This window comes from Centropristis striata, chromosome 11 (assembly GCF_030273125.1).
Source record: "Centropristis striata isolate RG_2023a ecotype Rhode Island chromosome 11, C.striata_1.0, whole genome shotgun sequence".
In the NCBI taxonomy this organism is placed as follows: Eukaryota; Metazoa; Chordata; class Actinopteri; order Perciformes; family Serranidae; genus Centropristis; species Centropristis striata.
In genome coordinates, this window is record NC_081527.1 from 31,011,368 (window position 1) to 31,032,077 (window position 20,710).

General features: G+C 37.6%; 1 protein-coding gene and 1 long non-coding RNA gene across 3 annotated transcripts; both read right to left on the reverse strand.

Annotated features, from left to right (window-relative positions):
* Positions 1–3,292: 3,292 nt before the first annotated feature.
* LOC131980575 (uncharacterized) lies at positions 3,293–4,942 on the reverse strand. Its single transcript, XR_009395231.1, has 2 exons — positions 4,545–4,942; positions 3,293–4,004 (listed from the first exon to the last, which is right to left on the reverse strand). It is a non-coding gene; the product is annotated as an uncharacterized LOC131980575 (long non-coding RNA).
* Positions 4,943–5,692: 750 nt separating this feature from the next.
* LOC131980574 (ATP-sensitive inward rectifier potassium channel 10-like) lies at positions 5,693–20,053 on the reverse strand. 2 transcript variants are annotated; one of them, XM_059344828.1, is made up of 6 exons: positions 19,753–20,053; positions 12,357–12,702; positions 10,372–10,583; positions 9,568–9,699; positions 9,308–9,485; positions 5,693–8,924 (listed from the first exon to the last, which is right to left on the reverse strand). In XM_059344828.1, exons 2-6 carry the CDS (start codon positions 12,700–12,702, stop codon positions 8,530–8,532), a joined length of 1,263 nt encoding a protein of 420 aa, XP_059200811.1. In that variant the 5' UTR covers positions 19,753–20,053; the 3' UTR covers positions 5,693–8,529. The 2 variants fall into 2 exon arrangements, with proteins under 2 accessions (XP_059200811.1, XP_059200812.1); XM_059344829.1 differs by lacking the exon at positions 19,753–20,053 and adding an exon at positions 17,747–17,861 and having other exon boundaries at positions 12,357–12,670.
* Between the last annotated feature and the right edge of the window lie 657 nt (positions 20,054–20,710).

A 20,710-nucleotide genomic window follows, 5' to 3' on the forward strand; every position in this document is an offset into this window, starting at 1 on the left:
GTTCCTATTGTTACAGATGATGTTAAAGTAGCCTTTTTTAACAGCCTACTGTACTCCGGTCTGTATACATACAGCATATTTTTGGTGCATTTGAAGTAAAGCAAGAATGAAAAGATTCAGGTTGAAAAATAATATATTCAATAATTAATCTTGCTAAAGCTCCCAAGTTGGAAAAGTGCAATTCATATGTTTATATTCCTACTTTAAATTCTGTGTTGAGGAATTCCTCAAGTATAAGCTAAGTATAAATGGATATGTCGATTTATAAAAAGAAAAATCATGATTGCCATATTACAAAATGTAAAAAAATGTGTTCCAATAAAGCATAACGTTTCTTATCTGGCTTCTACATGTATTACTGAAAGAGTCAGTTACAGTACAACAACTTTGACCTGGAAAAATAACAAAGTCAATCAAAAACAAAAAGTATGAATAAAATTAAGTTTTTACCTTGTGCTTCACATGATCGCAGCAGTGAAAAGACAAAGAAAAGTACCATGAGCTCCATTCTGCAAAATGTCTGATACAAGGAAATGGTCTGGTTATTTGAGAACAGCCCCTGAGAGGAAATAAGGCACCTCACACATGTTATTTGCAGTCTGGAAAATCCGTGACAATTTTAAATTTTTGTTAAAAGTTCATGGTATACCATGAACTTTTAACAAAAATTTAAAATTGTCACAGATACATTCTTGAATTAGAAAGCTACACAAATTAATCCAGCTGGTGTGCATATCTTCCATATAGAGCACAGTGTGGCTGTGTGTGGCAGGGCTGTTCATTTGACTATCTGTAATATATTCTATCAGCTTCAACTGTTCCGTAGCCACCTGTACAAACACATGCAACAAAACAGTTAGTTACCACACATCTCTGTCCCCCGTGTCTGCTCCTTGACTTTGGAAAATCCAGTACTTTAATCGTTTTACAGCAGGAAGTGTAAAGATATCACAGGAGTGTTGTTAAGAAGGTGGGGTGTTTTTTTCTCTCTTTTCTATAAAAACTGGCAGAGCATTACTGATTGTTGTTTTAACAGTAATAAAAGCAAACTGAGCTGAAACAAGGTTATATGACTTTAAATGTGTAGAACATACATTTATAGCTGTATGTGTAATCACATGTATTTAATATATGTCCAATGATGGCAGTATGTACAGTATGTAGCAGAAAGTGCTTTCATCCAAAGATTAACACAGACTTAAACACATATTATACAAACATATATACAATCTTTGTTAGTAAACCGTAAATACACAGGAACACATTCAGTATTACATATAATTTATTGATTCTTGCATGTTGTTGTCCTTTTTCATACTAAAGTACAAATTTTCTTACAAACGGTTTTCTAACAGTGTCATTGCTATGCAATTATTTTATTTACAAGGTGAGCACATTTATTATTGGGTATAATCAAAGGATAATCCATCAGTGCTTTAATGAAATTAACCCTTTATTGTTTTACATCTGTTTGCTGGCTTGTAGTCTTCTGTGTATCACTTTTGGTGCATTGCTACATTTCTTGGTGTGTGTACTGAGCTATTCTGCATGCACAATACAAAAACACAACATACTTTTAAGTTTTCTTAGTTTTTTTTTAGATAAGTGTTTGAGATATTTGTAAGATTGATTGGCAGAAAACTATTTGTTTATTTTGTCTTCTTGAGCTTCTCCATGAGGTGAACAGTGATGACAGCAGACACCATGATGAACAGACCGACAGAGAAAACCACTGTCTTCACCAGACACACATTAATATGTGCAGAGCCAGTCTCTGAACCTGAAACACAAGATTACAAACTGACACAACAGCAGTATAACTTAGTAAATGCTAAGACAGTTCTTATGGAAAGAAAATCACCATCCCTGCCTTCTTAACAACACTCTTGTGGTGTTTTTACTAAGGAACTCTGACAGGGGAGAACTTCTAATTCCTCTTAACGTTTTGAACTCATCTTATATTTCTGTGTTTTGTAAGATTCATGGTCACTGAATATGTTCCTCTGGTATATTGGGAGTTTTTCAGCAAATAATTTAACAGAGCTATTGTCATAGGAAACACACTTGATACATTGAATACACAACAAAATATAGTGTGGAAATATAAAGCATTTAATGACAGTTTTTAGCTTGCTCCAGCATCTCTGTTATTATTATGGTACAGGTAAAAACTTAATAGAAACTTTTCCAAGATTACAAGGACCATCTGATTAGGGCTTCAAGCCAGATCCCAGTATCAGCCATGCTGGGAACTCTGCAGCCTTTACCATAAACGCCATAACATCGACCTGTACAGGGCTGATACTTTCACGTACAGCAGGCATAAAAAATGACACACGTCCATCAGCAGGTGGCGCTATGATCGAGGTGAAAGCGGTTTTCGCACATAAAAATAAATAAATATCACAAGCACTTGTTCCCTGCATTCAGCTGAATCTCTGGATATAGGCCACGCCCAAAAACAACGCAAAAAATGCAAATGTCTGAATTAAAAAGATCTATATTTTTGTTTCAATTTGTTTCACAAAACATGTTGCTTATATAAATGAAAAAAATAATTAATTAATGTCTTTAGAAATGAAGCACAATACTGTATCCTTGAAATGAAGTGTAACCCTGGACCATCTTCTTTGTTTGCAATGATGCTAGCTGTTAGTTATGCTAAACAATCTTCATTAGCACAAGGAAAATTATGGGGGATATACCACAGACCAAGTGGACCACATAGAACACATTTATGATTTTTTTTTTTAAAATACTACCCCTAAATGTCAAAGATCTGTGATGTGACATAAACGTTACATTGGGCGTTTATGGTATTTGTGTTCATAAAAAAATAAAAAAACTAGAGACATTTTCTGCTTACAGAAACACAAATTTGACTTTTTCTTTGCATCTCCACAACATACATCAAAATTGTGACATTAATAGTGCTGTTTAACAACAAATTATTTTTCAGGTTTGTTTTTAGGTAAAAAAAAAATTAATAATAAATAAAAACAAATAACCATTTGCCTTTTAGTTTGCATCTCCATAACATATATCAAAATTGTGACTTTAATTTGTTCAAGAAATATGGTCAATGCAATACAGTACACCCTATTAATGGGTTACAATTGTTGAATGGGTTTAATCTTAGATTCAGAAGATTTAAAGTGTTTGTTACAAGGGTGTCACCATGGATTGTTCTGGGTTAAGTATTATATAAAAGTATTGTTATGTATAATATAGTATATAAGTATTATATTTAAGTATATTAAGAGTTATGAAGTTATTCGCTTTTTACGCAGCGTACCATCTTTTTAATAATCTGTGTTGTATCAGAGTGCTGAAGTGCATAGCTTCTCATCCCAACAACTATGTGTGAAATTCACACTTCCATACTGTAAATCATTGCTCCTAGAACAATGTGGCATCATTTTGTTCATCATGCTCAGATACAATATTCATGGCAACTGAAGCTTTTACATCACACTGAGATAATGGTCACTGCAGTGAGTTTCTTCTGAATTGCATATTTATAACTGGACTGTAATGAAAACATCCAGACAAGTGAAAAAGTGAGATGGAGAGTCAACCCAACATACCCAAGCTGTTGATCTTCATTGTAGTATTAATAGATTTATTGTAAACAATGTCCCAAGATATAGCACAGAAATAACATACTAAAATGTATTTTTGTGGCGTTTGACTTTTTTTTTGGACGTAATGGTTCAAAATGTGATGATACAAAAATCTAATCCTGCGTGTGTTTGATGTTTAGATTCCAGTCTTTTCTTTTAGTTAACAGTCTTTTCGTAGCAGAACAGGTCAGATATACATTGCAAGTGGAAATCCTGATTATTTTTTTTAACAGATCTGTCAACCTGAGCATACAGACTCTCTGGCTGAACCGGGGATCTGGTCTCCTTGGATCCTCCAGGTCCAGTGTGAGGGCCGACCATGCAGTAGGTGGAGTTTGGAGCATCATCTGTTGGATTCTGAGTCAGAGGTTGGGCTGTGATCTGGAAAACAAATCATATGAATGTTTTCAGCAAGGCTTGTTTTTTGCCATTTTTAATATTCATGTCATCTTAATATGATTAAAGGCAGCACATTTATCAACCCTTCAAAAACTACAAACTTCTGTATAATGCACCTTAAACACAATTACTTAAAGAAAGTATCTACACTCATTCTCTTGGTTTGTTCCAAGACTGAAAATAGATTTCTGGTTCTCTTCAAGCTGTTTTCACTGCGCTACAGGTTGTAACAAAAATGTGCTTTGGCAAACAGCGATGTATGAAGTTACCTCTGACAGGGAGATGCTAAGAATGAAGGACTAAAGCACAAAGACTGCAACAATTCTGAGATTTCCTTGTTTGTCTACGATCCACTCTAGTAATAGAACATTTTAAAAGATGCAATGTTAAAAACGAAAACTACATATAGAGGCTTTAAGTCTGGCTTTTGTAAATAATGATCATCTGCAGGTTCCCATAGTGTCCGTACACTATACAGTAAAGAGTGTAACGTATGAATGGTCTGTGCATGTATGGACTTACTTTTTCTTTTCTTTAGACAGTACCACACTGTCACAGAAATGATGATGATGATGATGATAATGCCAATGGCAAGCCCAATAGAAAAGATAAGAGTCACATAACCCTCATTATTGGCGTGAGATTTTGCTGGATCTGTAAGGAAAACACAAGAAATATTAGAAAAAGGTGCTTTATGGTTTAAGTCATGCAACACAGTTAACATAGAGACTACTGTAGCATCACATCTTGTTGGCTGTGCTTTTGAGAGGTTTCATTTCCTGCTTCACTAACCTGGTAGAGGCTTGTAATGATAGCTAGTTTTGCTAGCCAGTATATTAGAGCCAAACAGTAATTTAGGAAATTCGACTGATCTATGTCTATTATAGCTTTATAACCTACACCAGATAAATAGATAAGGCTTGTCACTTTTGGTTTATTTTGGAGGTGGTTTCACGGTGGACTTTATACCCCTCCCACCCACACACACACAAATTGTGTTTCCTGTCCAAGAAAATGCTTTTCATGGCAAAAATCCTGCAGACTACGTATTCCTAAAACACAATGAAAATGTACACACATTTTCACTTTTTTTGTAACAAATACAATATTTTTAGCATTTCATTGCAAACAACTATTAATTTATCATTTTTAACTGTGGTACAATCAAAACTAAGCATTAGTGTCTACTTCTACATGTATTGCTGAAAGGGTGACGCAATACAACAACCATGACCTGGAAAGCAAAGTAAATCAAAAACAAGAGATCTCAGTAAAATAAAGTTTTTACCTTGTGCTCCACATGATCGCAGCAGTAAAGAGACAAAGAGAAGTACTATGAGCTCCATTGTGGAATGTGTCTGATACAAGGAGATGTTCTGGTAATTTATACAGCCCCTGGGAGGAAATGTGTTGCCTCATACATGTTATTACATTCTGGAAAATCCACTGTGACACGTTTAAATTGTTGTTAAAAGTTTTCTTTAAACTAAATCTTTGAATTTGAAAGCTACACAAATGAATCCAGCACGGTGTACATATAGTCCATATATAGCACAGTGTGGCTCTATGTGGCAGGGCTGTTCGTTTGACTATCTATAATATATTCTATCAGCTTCGACTGTTCTACTGTATCCACCGGTATAAACACATGCAACAAAATACATACAGCCTTTAATAACTTATAATCAGCTTTATTAAACCATTTAGAGAGAACTGTCTCATTCAGTCTCTCCATCTGCACTTTAAACACTATAGACATTCAAGAGCTTGATGTTAGTTAAAATGTTACATATGCAAATTCCAACAGATTCATATCAATCATACTCATCCCTGACTCATCATTTCACACATTTCCATCAGAATATCATTATTAGAGACTTCCAACAGCTCTTTCACATCCTCAGCACTCACCTCAGCTGGTCCTCGTGTCATCTACACTGAAAAATAAAAAGGGCTTTGACAAAATGTTAGTTAGTAATGTTAGTAACTTCAAATCACATTTTTACAGTAACATTGGCAACCCACAATAACCTGATGGGTATTTATATCCATATATGTGCAGCAGCATTTAATTATTTTTTTTACAATGTTTATTTTTTTATATTTAATGGGTAAGTGCTTTTAGTGTTATTAAAAACATAAATTCCCATGATAATCTTTCTATGGTGCATAAAGTGCTAACTTTCTGTTTTGAAACAGCAACAACAAACAATCATACAGTACATTAAAATGCCCACATGCCATCAAGAGATACAGTATACAGAGCACCTCGAACACAATATGTTCAATCTGAAGTTTGTCTACATTCCAGTTGTAGTGCTACATAAGTTTACCAGACAGTGCTTTAACTAGCATATTACAGTGCATTGATATATACAATACACATAAATGTCTTCTCTGAGTCTTTAATACTTCTACAACAGGAAGTGTAAAGATATCACAGGAGTGTTGTTAAGGGGGTGTGGGTGGGTTTCTTTTCTATAAGAACTGGCAGAGCATTACTTATTGGTGTTTTTACAGTAATAAAAGAAACTGAGCTGAAATACAAAGTTATATGAAGTTGAATGTGGAACATACACTTAAAACTGTCTGTGGGTGTTAACAACATGTATTTAAGAGGAAGTTGACAAGTTCTCCCATATCTGAGTGTTTCCTGCCCAAGTAACCACACATCCTGAACTTAATTTAACTAAGCAGGGGGAGGACACAAATAAAAAACTGGGTTTTCTGCCACCTTCACTTCTTGCTTAGTTTAGTATCTTTGTTTTTATGTTCCCCACATGTCCTCATACCTAAACAACAGTGTCATCAGCATTAAGGTGTATTTTTGCTTGAATTTCCTTACCCAAGAAGGGGTACCCAAAAACATCCAAAATAAAACCCTGGGGGATATCTTTAGTTATCTCAAGAAAATCAGATTTGTGGTTCTCTATTGTCTTGAGACTATCTCTCGAGCTACCCCTTACATATGAAATATGTAATGCGGTGGAGACGATAGAGAACGTATGGATACAATGTAACCGTACGTTCTCTATCGTCTCAGGACAATCTCTACAACTTCATTGTACGATCTCTGCATGGACAAAGGGCCACAAGATCAGGATTCTGTTTTGGGACCTATGTTGTTCACTACTTATATAGATGACTTGGGTTTGGACATTCAAGCAAAAATACACCTCTATGCTGATGACACTGTCATTTATATGCATGCTCCCTCCATAGGAAGCGCTGGTAGAGCTCCAAACTGCATTTCAGTCATTACAATCTGCCCTGCTGAGTTTAAAAATGCTTTTAAATGCTCAAAAGTTTATGGCCTTCTCAAAAGTCTTACAGTTGATGTTTAACTGATGTGATCTCATTGAAAGGGTGTCCTTGTGCAAGCGGGTTGGACATCATCGGCCAATTGAAGACAACAGCATTGGTTCGTTTTTATCTATAAAGTAATACTCGGTAAACTTCTAGCTTACCGCTATACACTTTTTTTTGTCTAAGCTCTTGTAGTTACCAGCTATGCTCCTCCAAGTGGCTGCTTTTGTGAATGTACCACAGGATTTGACAGATCTGGGGGGAAATGCATTTTCCTTCTATGCAGAATAATCTTCTAAATAATCTACAGTCATACCCATTGATGAATTTAAGGGAATAATTAAGAATGTGGTGATGGAGGCAATAGCTGTTTTCCTATTTTACTGTGAATTTTTGTATATCAGATTGCGTATGTTGTATTTTTAATATGATGTCATTTTTGAACGGCTGTTGTTGTTTTATGATTAGGTTTAGGCAACAAAACTACTTGGTTAGGATTAGGAAAAGTTACCTGGTGATGTTACATACGTGATGTAGCACATGATGTGATCATATAGTCCATACCAATCATGGTGTGATCATGTGCCACGTTAATAAGTTAAAATAATTAATCATTGACTTTTGAGCTCACACAGGGCACAAGCAGCGGCTTCCTCCCCTGGCCACTTCCCTGTGCTGATTTTGTCCCTTTTTATACTGAATCATCTTGCATAGTAAAAAAGCCTCTAGAGGCAATCAGAAATATGGGTCATAATAAGCTGCTCGCACAGGCCTATAAGGCCGTTTTTTGAGTGAGAACTATCTGTTTCTTTCTGTGCAAATAAATAATCCAGCCTGTTATTTTCTTAGTTATAAAAGTGTATACAGTATATGTGAGGTGCATGTGCACTCACCACACTCAAATGTAAATAGTAGTTGCAGTTATGCAATGTGTTATGCCATCATATGAATACAGTTAAACATGTCTTATCTCAGCAAACGTATGACAGACTTCACCAGACAGAAGTCCATAGTCTTACCTATTTCCATTCTTCATCATTTGGTGCTACTAGGACCTAGGTATCTTCCAGAAGTCCAAAACAGTCTAAAAAAGAAAAGTCTCTCGGGCTGTTTTGATATGATGTTGCAATCAACATTTAACTTGGCAGTCTGCTGCATGTTTCTCTCTGTGAAACATTCCCTCCTCAACCATTTTTTCGGTTCACACATTGCTGATGCGAACACTGAGAGGAGTGTCTCTGACCCGGCCACGCTCCTCCCCTCTCTCCCTGTAGCTCTGCTCCAGACGGATCTTCTCCGGATCGGACACCTCTGGCACAGTCCCACCCCCGTTGCTCTGGTACTCATGCTGGGGGCTGGATGGTTTGAAGATGGGCGTGGTCTTAGTCTTGGCTACTTTGTCGAAGAAGGCAAAGTCTGCTACATATTTGCCTGATGGGGAAAGGGAGACTACAGGGGGAAATTCATAGCCCCAGAGAATCTCATCCGGCAGGTAGGAGGTGCGGACCTGGCATGTGGCAGAGGTCGGCTCAACTGTAGCGCTCATGATGACCAGCAGCTCGAAGTCTGCCAACTCTGGATCTGTCCAGCCCCCACCTGGTGGAAGTAAACCCACACAAATTTCAGAAAATGTATGATAACAAATGGAAAGTCCTATCAGCTTACAGTAAGTGAAGATCCAAATAAAACATAAAACTTTAACAAGCAAATGATTCATGCCATCTGAGCTCACTCACCACAAAAATAGGAAATATATGGGAAGTACACACATTACCAATCTGTCACATGATCTTCTTTTTCACCACTGTTGGGTTTTTTGTTTTTTGTTTTACTTATGATTATTGGAATTTTGCAAAATGTCATCATACATATGATAACATAATTCCAGAGCCCACAATGATAACAGAACTTATACATTATACTTATACTTATACACTACCATGACCCAGCAAATATCCTGCCATCATTATCAAACGTACCCTTGGCTGCCCAGGCTCGCAGGGGGCTGCTGTCGTCGATGAGGTGGTAGAAGGTGAGGGGCAGGATGAGGAAGGGGCTGTCGCTGGACATGTCCACTTGGAAGGGAACGTTCCTCTGGTCCAGACGAACCGTCTCCCCTTCTTTAGTGAGAGATGTCTGGAGCAGTTTTCCTGTCACCTGAGGGGGAACAATTTATTGCTCATACACATGAAATCTACACATAATTAGTGGAATTGGTAGGAATGGTTGTCACGCTAACCTGACACCCAATTAGAAGACTCTTGCGCATGTTGGCCACCCTGATCATCAGGCAGGGTCGGCCTTCGTGGGTCGACACCACAGCGTGCTGGCTAAACTTCACCGTCTCACCTCGCTTCTTTGGCCGAGCAACCTGAGCAGAGAATGCTCAATCAGTTCTGGTTTCAGTCTGAAAATCTTTGATAAGGCTCATGTAAGAGTCTTGCACTGCCCTTTTTTCCCTCAATTTTAAGGTATAGAGAAGATACTTATCTAATGACACTGGTATCCATTGGTACCAACCATGTTCTTGCTAGAATAATCACAGACTCAGGAAACGTTACAACCACAAAACTAGAGCATCCAAAAGATGTACAGCTTTTCTACTTTCATTGACAATAAGGGGGTTTCTCTGCAGTTTAGAGAACAGAAGTTGGCAGGAAATCACAGCATGGATTTTTCTATGTTGTTCCAAAGGTCTTGGTGTATTGATGTAATATTTTTGAGGGTTTTTGGCCATTTTGATCCATTCTCTAATTAATAAAATTGTCCAATTTAGTATCAAATGTGTGTAGAATGGTATCAACTCAAAAATTGCTGCAACAACTCATTGGCCTGCTATCTCCCCCTAAAGATCCACTGCCCACAACCCCCAATTCTAAACAAAAGGAGGCCGAATGAAAAAGCAGGAGCACGTCTGCTTTTCTAAATGAGTAAGAAACAAATTCTCTTTTACATTCTGTAGCAATGTGTCTGACTATAAGAAGTGCTTGGATGTTGGTATGCAGATGTTATCTCACTCTGCAGCTGGATGTGTTATGACTACCTTGGCCAGGAAGGTACCAGTGATGAAGATCTCCATCAGCATTGTGATGACGAGCTGGACGATGAGGAGGATGATGGCAGCTGGGCATTCCTCAGTGATGCAGCGGAAACCATAACCAATGGTTGTCTGGGTCTCCAGGGAGAAGAGGAAAGCCCCCGTCAGGGTCTGCATCTGCATCACACAGGGCGTGTGGTTTGATGGAGGGTCGAACTCTGCAGGGATGAAAAGGCAACAAAAGTTGGAGTTATTCTACTGTCTTATATTATCGTAACAGTTACAGTTCTCATGCTGTTGTTGTTGTTTTGATGTTTTTTTTACATGTCATGCTGGTCGTTTTAGTATCTCAAAAACGAAGTGTCTGTCTGAAAAATATCGTATTGATATACATCATTACACAGGACATTATTTAACTTTTAGTCTCACACTTAGTTGAGCAAAAGTTTTAGCAAACGTATTAGAGGAAGTGGGCAGGAGCAGATGTTCCTTTGAAGATATGAAATAATTTCCTGTCATCACTTATTTTATCACGGTTAGTTTCCACTCAAGCAGATGTATAATAAACACTGATAGAAATACTGGATGAATGTATTTTACTCTTACTGTACTAATTGATTGATTGAAATTATGTTATTGTTATTGTTATTATTATTAAGTAACATTCATTTGAATTAAATAAAACATATTAAAGATATGGTTGCTTTAAATCCACTGTTGTTTTTTGTTTCCATCCACCCCTTGTGACACTGCCTCCAGCCACAAACCATCACCACCATTAGTCATAGCCTCACTTTGTTTGAACTGTTTTCACACTTTAGTCGGTATGAAGTAGCCTACACCAGAGGTGCTTTCCGACTTTTTGTGCACATGAACAAAGGTAAGGTCAGGTAACAAGAAATCTAGTGTAAAAGGCACTGACAACTTCTTTTTATTTTTTATATTTATATTTATTTTATTAAATTAGATATTATTGGCAAAAAAGGTGACAATGTTTTTTTGTTTTTTTTTAAACATATCTCAACAGTCAAAAACTTTAAGATGACTGCATGGGGGTGGTTTGATCAAATATAACTGATAACTGATATAATTAATAATGTCTAGTTTCAGTTTTGTTGCTGAGGTTTGGTAGCCAAAAACAGACAAGTGGTTTTAGTTTGTTATTTGTTCTGGAAACAGCTGTGTGTCTGCTCCCTCTAGAATTCTGACAGATTTTCTCTCTACCAATCACAGATGTTTATCTAATATGACTTGACATGACGACTGGCGTTCAGCAACTTCTTTAACTCATTGATCAAACTGTCAATCTAGGCACTGCTGATCAAAGCCTTCCCACCTCAAATGTTTTGATAAACATATTTAAGTGTAGCTTGCACCGTCCCAACCTGCATGTTTTGCTCAATGCTACGTCACACGTTTCATTGCTCTTATTGGTTGGGGGTCATATTTCATTGCACTGATTGGTTGTAAATCTATTTGCATTGCATTTTGGTCTGTGTTCGTCATTAAGGCTCCTTGGGAATAAAAAATGAACTGAGAGGTTCCAGACTAATATACATTTTCAAATTGGTATGGCAATGCCAGAAGAGAGGCTTTCACATATTTGTGAGATTTCTGAGGGGGGTGAAAATAATTTAGTTTATGCTGCTCAAAGCATTAAAAAATAAAAACCGAACAGCAGTTACTGAAGATTCGGGGTAATGCTTGCTTTAGGTTGTTGCTTCAACTGGACATAAAAAAAATGTTTACAGCAAGGCCTGTGGATCATATTTTTATTAGATGATACAACCCTAATTCCAAAAAAGTTGGAACACAAACAGAAAGCAATGATCTGCAAATCCTTTGCAACCTTCATTCAACTGAATGCAGTACAAAGAAAAAATATTTCATGTTCAACTGGAAAACTTATTCAAACTCTTCAAACTGTACATTAAATGACCTGTTAACCTACAGTATGACCTGTAAACCTATGACCTCCCCACCACTCTCACCAAGTAGATCTCCGTGCACCAGGGCCATCAGATACCACAGTACCCCAAATAGAAACCAGGTCCCCGCAAACGTTGCCGTGAACAGGAAGAACTTGTAGCGCCACTGCATGTCCAGAAAAGTTGTCCAGAGGTCACGCATGTACAGAGCACTTCGCCCGCTGACATGCTCGATGCGCACGTTGCTACGCCCATCTTTGGACAGGACCCGCCTCCTCTTCCTCAGAGTCCCGCCACCACCAGATGCGCCACCACCCAGTAAGGGTTTTAAAACGTCTGTCTGCGTTTGGGAGTGGCACACCTTCTGAGGCGAGGAGCTACGAGAGGAAGGGGGTGTGGCAGATGTCATCTGATGGATAAAAAAATAGAGATTTTAATTAGTTAGTGAAATCATTCATCTTGTTAACAGGCCAGTGCTGTTTATCAGCTCATTTGAGATACGTTGGGATGGACTGCAGTGTCTTTACTGTCTTACTGAAAGTGGTTCAAACTTAGAAACTGTCCATGATGACTGCAGGTTTCAGTATCGTCCCCTGCAGTCAGCTGCTCTCATTCTCACGGGGAATTCAACTCAAATGAGGCTGATAATACTTGAAACTAAACCTGTGATTGATTACATTCAAAATGAAATAGAGCAACTCGCAGACACGTGAAGACCCAACCATCCATTAGAATAATAAAGCAGGAGGCTACAGTTTTAATTAGCAAAACAAGTCAAAAGGAACCTGAAATGCCACACATACACACGCAAATGTTTTTTATTTTTCTGGCTAATTTTTCAGTTGAAACTTGATGGACCTGTTGTGGGAGTTTCCTGTCGATGCCACATTTGACTCATCCTTCTGAAGAAGGGGTATGTGGTCTTCAGTCTCATTAATTGGATGAGTAATACAATGAGTTCAGACTTGAGTTTAGAAACGCTAAAAAGCTTTGTTCTAGCAGGCATTTTTCCTGGAAACAGAGATTAGATTTCGCCAAGTTTTTTTCCTAAATACTCAATCCTAGTGCATCGTCCTTAGAGGACCATCCAGAAGAAATAAAAACCCTGTGTGGGTGCTCTATGTGCGCAGTTCTCAGTCTTTTAGATTTTATGACTTTGGATGTGTTTCTGAACTCTGCAGATATTAGGAATTATTCTTACTGGCATCTAATTAGTAATTTAAAGACAGAAAAATCTAAATCCCTGGGTCAAGAACAACCACCAGTGGATTCTAGCAGCCTGAGAGAACTGTCAATCAAGGCAAACATACCTAGAACATAGCTCCCTTCAATTATTAGGGTCTCAGTATGTTTTAAACAAATGCCTCCTACAATACTTTGTCACATAGAATGAATGAAACTTTAAAATCCTGCCTCTTCTCACCTCTGTACACCTGACACATTGATGCATGAAGTGGGCGTGCTTGTTATATTTCTGGTTTTGGAAATTTTCTACCCTTCTTCACTAGGGAGTATCATGGGGGATTTCAGAGGCTGATAAATTTGATTGCAACACGGTGCTCTTAGAAAAGGGCAGCATTTTACTACTAGTTACTAAGAGATAATCTTATCATAGGAAAAAGGTCACGCTGTGAGAAATGTGGGGGTTTTCTATGATTTCTGAACATGCTAACAGCTGTTAGAGGAACAAGAGGCATTTCTTCATTGGTTTCAACATCTTTAGCTGTAAAATGTAGCAACTGCCAGTTACATAAACCACAGTTTCTTTAGAATAAACAGCTAATGACAGTTATCTATTTCAGGTATGGTACAGTCTAAAGAGGCTAAAGAGATGTTTTTCAGCAAACAATGACAACTTTATGGGGCTTATAATATTTTTGTATGTCAGTAGCTCTTTATCTAAGAATCTATATTGCCGTTGCCTGTGAACCTCCAGTTTGAGAACCAAACTTTCAAACGGAAACCAAACAGTCACAGTGAAACACTGAGGTGACACACAGAAGGAAACTGTGTGTGTGTGTGACCTGAATAATACAAGTGGCCTGTTTTCTATTGAAATATATCATTAAAGTCCCAGTAATATGAAAAATACATTCCCTAGTTTTAATCCTGTGTCCCTGTGTTAATTGTTCATTTGTCTCTCATTGTCAAAATATCTGTATAAGAGGATGATTACATCAATTTCCCTGACTCATCTCTTCCTGTTAAACCCAGTAAGTGTTTGGTGACTCATTATGCACTCAGGGGGGTTCCCAAAAATGAATCCAATTATATGAGACTCTGGGTGACGAGCTAACCACACTGTTCATATAAAATCCACTGGGGTGTGTCTTAGTATCTATCAGGGCAAAAATGGAGAGAGATGGGAATTGAGGTGTGTTGCATATCAGTGGTTGAAAACTTTGTTTTCACTTCCAAAACAAAGTGGCTGAGATACATTTCAAGGAAGGCTTTGCAGGTTTTTTTCATGAAACTCTTGACTTTGTTGCAGAGGAGTGCAGAATGTAATGGTTTTAACAGGATCTAGTTATTCCAATTTTTGGCTATATTTTAAATGAGACAGAAATATCAAATTTTGAAGCTTTGTATTGGTTACTTTTTCTAACAGAAACTTTCATAACCTATGATCTGTTCAAGGTACTATAATATAATAATACAATAATATAATGCCTGTTTGTACAGTGTCTTTCTACAATAAATTGTGTATTTTTGGTATTATTTTAAAGAAAACAAATGTTTCGATTCTATTGGACATGTGCAGTGTGAGTGTTGTCATTTTCATTGTCAGGGAGAGCCCGATGGCATGATAACCAAGAGGGCCTTAGTATTAACTTGCCTGTGATTGCTAAGGATCAAACAAGAGCTAAAATAAAGATTTTTGTTGTGCAATCACAGGGAAAATGAACTGCACTATTCCCACAGTAATATAGGTGTTTTTAGTGCTGTGTGGATGAATGTGTGCCGTTGTCAGTCGTCCCCTGTCACACACAGACAAACAGTTACTGTATCTCCACACAACTGACACGCTCACTTACGTCAAACAAATCATGAAGGCCGGTAGGAAGATGATAACCCACAAGAGAGGAAGATAAGGAAAGAGAAAAGAATTAGAATGAAGATGCACTGCATTAACCCTCCACACAGAGTCTCATTTGTCAGCTGGAAGAGAGGGGAGAAACTTGAATGAATCAATTAAGGTAAAAAAAGAAATCTTTACCAGACGTTTATCTTGATAAAGTTTTTTAAGGCTTTAGTGTTGATTCTAACCAGAGAGGCCTTTAGTGGACAAAGAGTGAACTTCTGACTGGTAACTGGAGCTGGCGGTAAGAGTTTGGGAGGAAAAGGGCCAAACTTTGGCTTTCTGGACACAGGGGTCCTTTTGCAATCTTTCTCTCAGGTGTATGTTCCTGCTTTATACTCTGGATCCTCACAAGGTCTCTCTGTTTCTCTTTCTCACACACATTAAGGCAAAACATAAAACTCCACCTGAAGTTGTTATTAGTGTTCTATGTGGCCAAAGGTATAGGGACATCCTGGCATATTCGGTTGTTGAATATCTGCTCGTACGGAGTAAAAGGGCATTTGTTTACTCTGCGCCTTATGGAATATGCTACAGAAATACTGGAAACTAACTGATTTAATTTCTTTGAGCACTATTAAATCCAAACTGAGAGTTATTGAGGCCAATTCCACAATATGCACCTGTTTCTCATAACATATTTAAGGTCTGTGTCTTATGTAAATATGTAACTGTATTTTGAGTTTGCTGCCTCTTGGCCAGGGCTCCCTTGAAAAAGAGGTTCTTAATCTCAGTGGGATATTTCCTGGTTAAATAAAGGTTAAATAAAAAATATATATATATATCTTATTCTAGCCTCTTCTCTTATGGTTCCAAGATTTTGGAACCTGGCTGCAGGGATTTGCTGTCCTTCAGCCACATAATCTGATGATTGGCAATAAGAAATGGCTTCAGATTCTTTGTGATACTCAATTTACAGTCTGCGGGCCAAATCTGGCCGTGATAGGGTAGCTTTTCTTACTCGCAAGGAAAATACATTTTTCCACAATGGGATTTTGTTTTGTACTTTGAATGTAAATAAGAACCAAAATACAGCTTGTTTTTGTTTGATTTAGGCAGGTGTGGAAATGTTAATAGTTTATTTTTATCAATTAACAATATCCAAAGTGAGCGAACAGAAGAAAAATCTAAATCAAATTAATTATTGGTGTGACCACCCTTTGCCTTCAAATCAGCATCAATTCTTCTAGGCATTTTTCCACACCTGCCTAATACTTTTGCACAGTACTGTACACTATGTATATCTACAGTACTGTGTAGTGCCAGGGGAGGATCCCTCTGACCCCCCGGAGAGGTCAGGCTCGGATTTATCCTGGATTCTGTTGGGGGTTTTTCCTAAAAACTTATTTTATACAAAGATTTATTTTTTTTTAACCTTGTGTCAATGTTTGTGCCAAGTTCATTTAGTTAATAAGTTAAGTAAATAACTTATTTAGAAACTACGATTTGATCTGGCCAGTATACCACTAGAAGAATTTAAACTAGCACAAGTTTGCTGTCAGATTCTTACTAAAAGTAGGCAACAAAAGTGCAATCAGCAAAATATACAGTGCTTCAAGAAGCAAAAGTACTGTAACTCATATTATTATACATTATATTATTCAATTCTAATACTACCAATAAATGCTTCAGCAGCATTTAAATACAGGTGTGTGGTCCCAAGGTCATGAGATGGTGAATAGGGAAAGATCTTCTCTCTATCTTTTTTTATTTGGGGGAAATATTGTCAAAGTGAAAGGGAAAATCTCTCTCTTGGTTAAAAATATGACAAAGTGCAAGATGACACCTTTTTTATGAGGTCACAGGCCAAAATAAATAAATAAATGTATTTTGAAATTGATGATTTGCCACTATTTAGGTCTGGCTTATAGTTTGTGTTTCAGTTTATCTGTAATGTGTTGGACGGGGTTGAGATCACTGTTCTGTGCAGACGAGTCAAGTACATCCACAACAACAACATTTTTAAACTTTTCTTAATGGACTTCCCTTTGTGCACTGGGTCAAAAACACTAATCGGACTTTAAAACTATAAAAAGAGACATACAACAGGGCTGTCCGTATACTTTTGGCCACTTAGTGTAAATCAAAATAGCTGCCATGCAGAGTGCTGATCTTATGTTACCTAACCAGTCAGCTTTAATTACATCACACTTTTGTGATTATGCAAGAGTGAGCCCCTCGAAAGCTTCATTATCACAATGACACCATTGAAAACTTCACTCTTTCAACTCTGCAGCAGCCTCTCACCCAATCTTCTCCTGACACACACAGGAAAAAAGAAACACGCGGATTCCACTACAGGCACATATCAGATAACTAATAGAGCAAATGGGAGTAAAATGAGAGTGAAATTAGGGAAATATTTTTGACCAACCTCTCCAGTAGGATGTATTCCATCTCCATCACTTTACTGTACCGCCCTGCCTCAGTGAGCCGGATCCAAAAACTGAATCAAAACTTTTTCTTTTGCCAAACAAAGGGGCGCTGAATGTTTTCCTGATCTCTCTCTCCCTCTCTCTTTTTCTACTTTCCTCTTTCTCTCTCCTTCCTTCTCTCTCTCCTCTGTGTACACAGGAATGCTTTGTTAGCAGCTGAGATAAAAGAAACAAAAGACACCATTGACAAAAACGACTCTGTGCCCATCCGTGTGTGTGTGTGTGTGTGTGTGTGTGTGTGTGTGTGTGTGAGTGGGATTGCAATTACATGCGTATTTCTGCGTGTGTGTGATTGTGGGTGTACATGTATGACTTTGTATGCATGTATGTGCGGTTTTCTTGCGTGCAATTATTTGAAAAAGAGTGTACAGTTATATATGTGAGATGAGTGAAAGGAAAAACGGAGGAGAGGAAGGAAGGAAGGAAGGGAGAGAGAGAGAGAGAAAGAGATCTGTGACAAAAGGCCCTCGTTAGTATTCTGGAGTGAGGAGTAATCCCCCTTCATCTCTCCCCCTCACACACACACACACACACACACACACACACATCCATTTCGTATTCTCTCCTTCTTTTATTTCAAATAATTTCACTTAATCAACAATGGAAATGAATTGCACAAGCTGACAAAATAAAATGTGATTAATTATATTAAAAAAAAGAAAGAATAACTTCCCAGTTTGTCACTCTATGTGTAAACATTTTGTTTAACAGAAAATAAATCCATCTCTTTCATTCCCGCTCTTTTTTCCTACAGGTCATGTGTCAAATTCCATTAATATTTGTTCCTCATATCAGAGCTAACACCGTCCCCATGCTGGACTCTGGTAGTGATGGTGATGTAGTGGAGGTAAACTTGCATAAATACACATTACAACTTTGTTGAATAGGACACTAATATGAGATGAGAGAGTACAAGTTATGCATCTAATCTGGAGACTGAAATTTAAACATAATTAGGTCCAGTTATTATTTTTTCATTGTGCTCCACGTACATCTTGGAAAAAGAAAATAAATGTTTTGTTTAGTTTTGGTCCTAGTTTTCAGTTTTTCCTTACTGTACTGCAGCGAAGTGCACAGAAGCGCTAAACCAAGTGAGAAATAAAAACCTAATTTGTCTGGCTGATTTCAACTCAACTCTTCCTTTTTTTTAATCAATAATTGTTAAAGATTTATTTTATTTGTTGCATTTAGAGAATAAATCATGTTTGTGTATTCCACAACTACAGGATAAACAAATTTACAGTTGTTGTTGTTGTTGTTGTTGTTGTTGTTGTTGTTGTTGTTGTTGTCAAATCTGAGCTATAAAATCAGACGCTCTGATTGGATGTGAATGAAGACAGACAGATACTTTAATTTTTATTTCTGTGCATCCAGTGAAACAAAGTTAGTGGTCGTCATGAAGAAAATCACCAGTATCTGCCCTTTTCCTTGGCAGAATTTCATGTTGTTTACATTATCTTGATTCTACATAATGTCAATTAGTTTCCTTGTTATAGATTTTCCTAGAAAATATGAAGATTATACTTCCACAATTAAACCCCTGTAGGTCAAGGAAATGTGGCTTTTGTGAGCTTATAGGTGATGACATAATAATGTAAAACTTAAATTAGACATTTTTTTATTTGTTTGTTTTTTGTTTCTTTTAACCGGTCATATATAACAATGAAATTTACAAGTAAATGCATAAATCAGTTCATAAATGAAATATACTATAACATACTATAAATCAACAATTCACTTAATGTTATAAATCTGTACTAAAACATGCACATTTCTTTTATGGATGAGTCATTATCCAGGTAAAAACCAAGAAACTTACCTTAACTGAATAAATTAAGTTTTCATTTCTTGATTTGAAAGATACATTTAATGTTTTACTTGCCATGCAAAATTGATTTTTTTGGATATTTTTCATTGCACTCTGCTGACAAATGCATTTGCTTACCTTTACAGTGAGGGTTGCAGGTGCAGAGAGGAGTTAGCAGCCCGGAGCCTCAGCCTTTGGTCCACATGTCTGCTTTGTTGTCATACGCATGCTCACACAACACAACTGGGACTGTAACTCTTCAGGAAGAGTAAATTCAGGAGCCTGCGTCCGACAACACTGATACAACACTGAGGAGAATTATGGAGGCGGTCACTGGCTCATCTGGCTCCTGTTTCTGACCCAAAGTCCAGTCTCACTGCTCGCAAATTCTTCCCAAAGAGACAGGACTTGGCTTTATAAGAGGCATCTCTCTCACTTTTACTCTTTCCCTCTGTCTCTCTCTCCCTCACTCCTGAATTCCTGTTGTGTACTCCTCACGTCTGTGTAATTGCTGTAATAATTGATTGCCACTCCCCCTCAGTCTCAATTTGGAATCAGAATAACACAAGGGTCCAAAAATGCATCATACTGTGGCCTTGGAAAGTAGGCTGAAAAACTGAGGTTTAATAAACAATTTTTGTCTTTTACCATTGTTTGTTGAATTTTGTTGTTCCATCATCGCTCCCAACTCAATGCACGATGCTAAAAAAACACACACACACACATAGGCACATGTTTGGGGCCTCACATGCACAAACTCACTCTGGCACACGTGCACACAGCAACAAACGGCCTCAACAGACCAACCCCCTGCTGCACACACACACACAAGCACTCTTCTTTTGGGGGGCACCACAGAGCCCCCTATTCAGAGTTTCTGTGCCCAGCGTTTGCTGTGTCCAAGAGCGTCTGTACGGAGCGTCCTGTTAAGCTCCAACACATAAAGACGGACGTCCGTGAGGTGAATACGGCCCCTTATTCTGCCTCAGAAAAGGGTGACAAAGCATTATTTAATTGAAAGAGGGAGAGGTGGAGGGAGTTGGTCAAATGTGCAAAGTTCAGAAAAGGCCTTTTTGTTAAATATTTTGTGGTATAT